This window comes from Henckelia pumila, chromosome 3 (assembly GCF_033568475.1).
Source record: "Henckelia pumila isolate YLH828 chromosome 3, ASM3356847v2, whole genome shotgun sequence".
NCBI classification, from domain to species: Eukaryota; Viridiplantae; Streptophyta; class Magnoliopsida; order Lamiales; family Gesneriaceae; genus Henckelia; species Henckelia pumila.
In genome coordinates this window covers 175,309,222-175,316,988 of record NC_133122.1, presented here as the reverse complement: position 1 = coordinate 175,316,988, position 7,767 = coordinate 175,309,222, and the positions used below count along the sequence as shown (strand labels likewise).

Sequence of the window (7,767 nt, the reverse complement as noted above, 5' to 3'; positions counted from 1 at the left end):
GATGTACAACACTATGCTCATTGTAAATTCGTTGGATCATTTAACTCCACATAAATCTATTTAATCCAACGATTCTTCAATGCACGTTACAAATTTTTTTTTTCTTTTCCGATTAATTTGTTTAATATATGCAATGAGTGTTGTCCCAAGCTAGCTACTAGCAAGGAGAGTACCCACTTGATGGGAACCTACGTGACGTAAAGAATAAAATGCATCATTTCAATTGATTCTGAATTTAATTAAAAGTTCTAAAAAGTATAATTAAGTAATATCTGAATTTTAATTCATTTTCAAGGAAAGGATCGGGATATCTAACTAAAAAGGGCAATAAAAAATTTATGCTACATTTACGTATGTATTCAGTTACACATGCAATTATTACATGTTATCTCTAAAATTATAAAATCATCTGACACGCACCGATGCAAAATCTCTTCATTTGAACAGTTTTGTAAGGCAACGTGTACAAGAATTGTGTAATTAACCAAATATATATATATATATATATATATAAATTTTCAGTTGTCCAACCAATGATGCCCAACTCGTTTCCGACCACTAAAATTCAGTACCGTGTTTTAGTTATGCGAAAAATTAAAAAAAACAACTAAAACCCGGTTTTAGTGGTCGGGGACGAGGTGAGGAAATATTGTTGGCTATATATAACATTTTTCTATTTTATTTTCCTTTTGAAAACAAGAGAGCACATATTTGATTCTCTATTGGTTTTGAGCGAGTGTATATTATAATAATATGGTATTGACCTTTTGTGAAGTACTGGAAAAATGGTTTGGTTGATTTTATGTTAAGATTATATATAGTACGTTGAGATCAACAGCATATCTGTTTACCTAGCTAGTTGTAGCAAACATGGCGCAGTTGCCTCCAAAAGTGCCGAGCATGACACAGAACTGGCCTCATTTCCCTCCGCAAAACATGTCAAATGATCACAACTTATCCACAAACAATATTCTCATGACCTCAAACCCTTCATGGAACAATATGGACGAGTTCCTCAACTTCTCATCGCTCCGTCGCGGATCGCACCGGAGGTCCGCCAGCGACTCCGTCGCGTTCCTCGATCCGCCGATGGTCGAAGAATGCAGGAGGGCATCCATAGCACCCAACGGGAGCATGATGATCAACGGTACCACCAGTGGTGGTGGTGGTGGCATCGGTTGCGAAGAAGAGTTCGAGAGATTCGACGACGAGCAGTTCATGTCCATGTTCACCGACGAGGTGGGCCCCACGATGTCGTCGTCGTCCCCCTCGCCGTCGGATCATAACAGCATGGACGATCATGATCATGATCATGTGCAGAAATTACTAGGTCCGTCCGGACATCATGTGAAGCCGAAGAGTGAGCCCGAGGAAGTGCAAAGCTCATGCAAATTATCCGACGAGTTCGAATTCGATGCTGTGCATATTACTCCAGATAATTCAAGTGAGAAGATCTTTGATCCAAAAAGGATTAAGAGGTACTTCTCATCATGCTACCTAGCCATATATCCCACAATACATATATAATCAAGATCTTTGCATGAAATTAATATATATAAATATATAACCAACTCGAAATGATCAGATGATAATGTAAATAATGAATAATTCTTGCTTCTTTATTTATTAATTACCAGAATTCTTGCCAATCGGCAATCTGCTCAAAGGTCAAGAGTCAGGAAACTACAGTATATATCGGAGCTAGAACGCAGTGTTACTTCGCTTCAAGTATGTTCATCAGTTTTATTTCCGATCGATATTTGGATTCCGCAATATATAATTTTTACAATACTCCAGCAGCATTTGAGATAAAACCATATAATTAATTTAATGAAATTAAACTCATGTGAAGGCTGAAGTTTCAGTGTTGTCCCCAAGGGTAGCTTTTCTGGACCACCAGCGCTTGGTACTGAATGTAGACAACAGCGTTCTCAAGCAAAGAATTGCAGCTTTAGCCCAAGATAAAGTTTTTAAAGATGGTAAGTATATATATATATTTTTATTTTTTTCACCTAAATAATTAGGTGCAAATACACACACACACACTTAAAATTGGTTAAATGATGGAGCTTGGTTCGGAAGCTTCGGATGTGCATGAAAAACAGAATTCAAGGATGAAATGATTTCTACTTGCATGTTTTACATTTTATTCTTATTTTCGGTCAATTCACAGTTCAAGTTAACTGTTTTCCATTTTTTACTCGTCTTTTTTCGGAGCGTGACGTAATCGGTTTTTCAGTACGGTCACGGTATCATTTCCAACGCTTTGCCAGAGTTCTGATGAGGAAAAGAAAATTGAAACAAAAATATAAATCAGTTAACTAAAACTGTAAATTTACCGATAACATGATAAAAAAAAAAAAAAACGTTCGTCGTAGTTTAATTATTTTTTAAAACAAATTGAGTAGTATTTTTGGGCTAATTTTATATTAGTCTAAGTGACCCAATTAAAAAAAATCAAATAGCTCACATTTTACTTTTCAAAACCATTCCAAAAACATAACAAAAAATGATGGAGTTTGCTTATACATTGATAAATATTTAATTCTTTGTGGTTAATTTTGACGACAATTTTTTTTGGGGTTTTTTTTTAGCAATTTTTAAAGTTTTTTTTTTGCAAAAATCTGAGTTTTAACTTCTATAGTTTTTGAATTTCTCGCAAAAAAATTCTAGCCCACGCGTAGCCAAAATCCTGACTCCGCCATTATATATATATATATATATATATATATATATATATAAAGAAAATGAATAGATCAGGAGAAGATACATGCATTGCCTTGCCATGTGAGGCTGGATCAGCATTTGCCTGTGATGGCGAAAGAATTAAAACCCCACTCCATATGGACTGCTTTTATTTATGCCCACCCAACCCCATATATATATATATATATATATGTATATATGTACATTTAACTACTAATTTTATAAGTAATAATTGGTATGCACGTATGTAATATATATATATATATATTTAATCTGCTTCGCACTATCAGCAAGATCTGACCCTGTAACCCAAAAACTCCTACAATATAAAACCTTCAGCAATAAATTTGCAGAATAATAATTTATGGATAGAATCCGGCATGCATATTTGTCTTTCTTCTTGTTATTTTTTATGACTGAGGTTTGTTATAATTATGTCTCGGACCATAAGACGATGGGAAGTACTTCTTAGCTTTTTCTTTAACAAAATTATTTCACAAGATTTCAAAATTTTGTTAAGGAAAAACTGAGAAGTGTTTTCTAAAAGATCTTCCAAACACTACCATATACAGTCTTGAACTTGAAACTTGGTGTCCCAGACGAACCATATATATATATATATATATATATGTGTCTCTTTGCGCGCGTGTTTGGATAGCGGTAGAACTGATATGGAAGCCTTATTTTGAAATTTGTAGCCCATCAAGAAGCGTTAAAAAGGGAAATTGAGAGGCTGAGGCAATTATATTGCGAACAAAATCTAAAGAAAATGGAGAATTCTAGCATGCCACTGCCGAAATCACCACTGAGGTCTGCTGAGACTAATTGTGCTGCTGAGAATATTGAGCAACTAGTTAACTGATGGAAGTTTCAAGGTATAAATGTTTTTTTCCCCTATTATTTCATGACATATATATTTAAATTCGCGCGAATTAAAGACAAGTCAACTTGGAAAGGCTTTAAAGAAATTTACTGATTATGGATAAGGTGGTTTCATTAGTTAAATTAATTGTTAATTTATAGAATTAAATGATTTATTCGACAATGTTACTTATTTCTATATGTACTGTTCATGTTGAAGAATGACTAAAACAAAACAAAGATAATTATGTAAAATTGAAATTTGATAATGTATAGTATCAAAATCGCAAATATATAATTGAGTTAGCCCGGAGTAATAGTCACTCTGAGATTTAAATCCCTTTACACCCATATATATTTTTAAAATATATCATACGTTTTTAATGAGATCTAAATTCCTTTACACCCATATATATTTTGATAAATCTCATATGATGAAAAAAGAAATTTGTTTTTAATGATATGCACTAATGACTATCATCATCATGCAGGATCAATGGATCATCATCAAATGTATCTCAGCTTGCTTGCAAATTATATTACAGCTGCTGGAAAAGTAAATTCATCTGGTCAAATTACTCAATAAGAAGGCTTAATTTCTTTAATTTCGTTTTTTTTTATTTAATCCTGGGTTTGGAGAAATTTCCCTTCTTTTTTTCCCCCCTTAAATTTAATTTGGAGGAGTGTGGTTTATTTATTAATCTTTGTCTGCCAGTCGTCGTTTTACTATTGATGGTGGGTTTTTATTGGTGATCAGTGTCGGTCCATTGCACCTTTTTCAGTAATTTTTTCCCCTGCACTGGTGCATGTATTTTCTTTGTATTCTTTTAAGAAATGAAATAAAGAATCCCTCAGTGAATATTCATTCATTCATCTTCACTTATTATATCAAATACACTATTACAATGAGATTAATTTTTTTGAGTCGATCCAAATTTTTTTTTATTATAATTAAGTTTCGAAGCAGATACATCATTCCAAACTTTAGTCGTCACATTGTCCATTGCCATCATTATACTGTATTGCATGAGTAAAAAAATACACTAGCGCATCACTTGGATTGATCAATTCAATGAAAATTGCCTTGTAAATATTTGGTTGAATTAGTTTACTTGTGATAAACAGAGGACATGATAGAATGAATATAATGGTTTTAGTTTAACAATCTTAGGCATAATTATAAAACTTAAAAACTAAAAAAAAACAGAGAAAAAGGAGCAACCCTGAATTTAAACATGAATCATTCCACATTAGTAATCAGCTTATTTAACCGAGATCATCATTAAGCGATAGCAAGATAGGTAAGTTATCAAGGAGGAACAGGCAAACGACAGTAGCAGACCAGATTCCGAAGCATTTTCACACCAAAGCAAAAGTGCGACTTAGCAAATTTTATAGGACAAAACGAAACGTTCGGAGCAGAAATCATTCAGTTGGATGAGGCGTTAAAGCTTCATCTACTTTTCCTTCAGTTGGTTGAAGCTTTCGAGTTCCATAAGATTGAATGAGTTCCTTGGCATCCGCCTCTACATTTGTCAACTTCTTATCAAGAATATTGATCTTATCCACGTATGCATCAAACTCGTGCATGTAATTCTCTTCTGCCTCCTTAAACTTTTGTTCCACGAGTAAACAATTCATCTTATACTCTTCCTCCCGCTTCTGGCGCAGCTTCTCTATTTCGGTTGTGCTCAACATAAGACCCCCAGGTCCGGCATCCTTGTATGTTGGTTCTTCAGTAAGTTGAGCCCTCAGCCTGTACTCGGCAAATGCGCTTTGGGTTTCTTTCAAAGCCTTGCGGTAACCGTTCATGACATTCTCCACTAGATATAATTCTCGCTCCAACCGATAGATCAGCCCATCTTTCTTTTGCATCTCTTCCATTCTACTCTTGTGCAAATGCTCTATTAGGGAGTCCCGTTTCTGCAACTCATTCAGCAAGATCTGTTGATTCATATTCCCCTGTTCCAGTGCCTGTTCCCTCTCCTCAAAAAACACCGTAGATGTTGCCGCCAGTTGCTGAATTTGTTCCATGCAGGCCTTAAAATCTCGAGGTTTATGGTTCCAGGACTCATTGATCCTCAATCTCTTGTTGCTATCATTAAGTGAATGGTGGTCGATACCATTGTCATGTTCAATAACCCTTTTACCTGAGGGGTTAAAGAAAGATGCGCTAGGATCCATGCACTGCATATCATCATCCCTAGTATTCACCGAAGAAGGGTCATGAAGCCGCTCCTGTGAATTAAAGGCAACCTGGTTTGCTTCCATAGCTTGAAGAAAATTACCCGTGAGCCCTTCACCATCAAGACCATTAACAGCAGGAAAAGTATCATATATCTGATCACTGCCATCCGCTTCTGTCTCCTCTACCTCATCATCTTTCCCATCCTCAAGGTTGGCAAAGCTTTGACCAGCTTCATTGTCAAGGTTGCCAAAGCCTTGACCATCTTTTACCCTACAAGGTTGTAAGAAATGCTCTCCCAGATTGTTCTTCCCATGCAAAAGCCACTCTCCCTGTTCCTTGTCCAGTTCCTCCCGAACTTCATCATCGTCATGATCATTTACATCATCACCACCATCATCATCCACCTTGCATTTCTCAACATCTGCCATCTCAACATCCTGCATATTATCTTCCTTCTCACCATCTTGCCCAAGGGTGAGTTCAATACTTGGTGCCTCCACAACACAACTTTTCTCTCCCTCATCATCCACCATTGCATTACCGGCCATCACGTGCTCCTCATTGATTTCTTTTTCTTCTGCCTTAGTCTCTGCTTCCACCTCCAGCTTTTCAGCCACCAGATCCTCCTCCATTGTGAACAGCGACTCACGCTGACACTTCAGCAAGTATTGAATATGCGATGCATAGTAGCAATCCCTCAACTGAACCCCCTGCCTTAACTCATTTTCCACCATGAATTTTATCAACCCAGCCCAATCCACCATGTCAGGGCGCCCTTCCTTTATCAACTTCAACCAATTCGTAACCTCCGACGGTGTCATCCACGCGTCTTCGTGCAAAAGAACCCAATCCGACACAAACTCCAGAATGAACCCTATTGAATCCTCAGACACATCCTCAGCATCCAACACCTCAGCTTCCTCCACACCAATGCCCCTTTGTTTTCGAGCAGTTGGAGAACGAGGCAGCTTGAACGCATCAGCATAGTTACACCTATTGAAATGAATGCGAAAATTATCGATGTGAGCACACCGACATTTGGGTTCATAAGTAACAACCAACTGCCCAATCAAGTCCGCCCTTATATTCCTATCAAAGTCAATGTGTACAAAGTCCCACAGGCCAAGCTTCCTCAAAAGCTTCTCGCGCTTGGAGAAATCAAGAATCTTTACTGGTATGAAGGGAATGGGATTAAAGTTTACCTTCAAAGTTTCTAACTTTTGCCCATCGACCAGCGGGTCTCTCAGGCTGGTCTTACCATTCTTTCGCTGATGCGGTGCTCGCCGACGCTTCCGGCAGTTGTAGCGTGTCACGCGACGGACAACAGAAACTCGCACGTCGGGGCCAGCAATAGGCGGGACGACCTTGGGATTCACACCCATTTGAATTAATGGCTTTGGGGGACTTTCTTGTTTTTGTTCTTCCGGCTCATTCTGCTGTTCTTGCTCTTGTCCTCCTCCGTCCTCACAGTCGGCGGGATCTAGGTCAGGATTGAATGGTGGCTCGATATGAATTGGGGTTAGGTCTAGGGGAAGAGGGTCCTCAAATACGACGCCGGATCCATGGATCTGTTGCTCCTCTACAGATTGTGAGGGACTTGACATGATTTGCCACCACCCTCTCCTTCTCCCTCTCTATTTCTCGCCTTCTCTAATGTCTGTATAGTCTACGTCTTCTCTGCTCACTTACTCACTTCTGCAGAATAATTAATTAATTCATTATTGTTTTTAAGGAAATTTTATTTAATGCTCTTCTCGTTTGGACTTTTTGGCCCAAATCTAGCAAGGCTGGCCCAGCCCGTTTGTTTTCATCCTGTATAAATAAATCCAATTACAAGTTCACAAGCAGTTTCATACTCGAAAATCCTCGTATGTGTCTGTAACAAATGTCTTAATTTTATTTGTGTGACATATATTTTAAAGTATTTTAGATAATTGGTGAGACAAATGATACTTTAGAAGTATGGGATAAATGTGATATGTAGTGGTTGAAAATTTATCATTGGCCAGAAA

The 7,767-nt window shown here is 37.3% G+C and overlaps 2 protein-coding genes across 3 annotated transcripts; one reads left to right on the top strand and one right to left on the bottom strand.

Moving 5' to 3' along the window:
* The first annotated feature begins 752 nt into the window (after positions 1-752).
* LOC140892335 (basic leucine zipper 34-like) lies at positions 753-4,323 on the top strand. Of its 2 annotated transcripts, none has more exons than XM_073301186.1 (5): positions 753-1,478; positions 1,638-1,728; positions 1,853-1,979; positions 3,405-3,573; positions 4,059-4,323. In XM_073301186.1, the coding sequence occupies exons 1-4, from the start codon at positions 871-873 to the stop codon at positions 3,566-3,568; spliced, it is 990 nt and encodes a 329-aa protein (XP_073157287.1). In that variant the 5' UTR covers positions 753-870; the 3' UTR covers positions 3,569-3,573; positions 4,059-4,323. The 2 variants fall into 2 exon arrangements, with proteins under 2 accessions (XP_073157287.1, XP_073157286.1); XM_073301185.1 differs by having other exon boundaries at positions 3,405-3,581.
* Positions 4,324-4,795: 472 nt separating this feature from the next.
* On the bottom strand, positions 4,796-7,438 carry LOC140888987 (uncharacterized). Its single transcript, XM_073296683.1, has one exon. The coding sequence runs from the start codon at positions 7,357-7,359 to the stop codon at positions 4,993-4,995; it is 2,367 nt and encodes a 788-aa protein (XP_073152784.1). The 5' UTR covers positions 7,360-7,438; the 3' UTR covers positions 4,796-4,992.
* Between the last annotated feature and the right edge of the window lie 329 nt (positions 7,439-7,767).

What these genes read in the sequence shown, in the direction of transcription:
- LOC140892335 (XM_073301186.1), top strand. Translation starts at nt 871, where the DNA reads ATGGCGCAGTTGCCTCCAAAAGTGCCGAGCATGACACAGAACTGGCCT. An exon ending in GCAGTGTTACTTCGCTTCAA is followed by an intron (nt 1,729 to 1,852) that starts GTATGTTCATCA and finishes ACTCATGTGAAG; the next exon opens with GCTGAAGTTTCAGTGTTGTC. An exon ending in AGATAAAGTTTTTAAAGATG is followed by an intron (nt 1,980 to 3,404) that starts GTAAGTATATAT and finishes TGAAATTTGTAG; the next exon opens with CCCATCAAGAAGCGTTAAAA.
- LOC140888987 (XM_073296683.1), bottom strand. Translation starts at nt 7,359, where the DNA reads ATGTCAAGTCCCTCACAATCTGTAGAGGAGCAACAGATCCATGGATCC.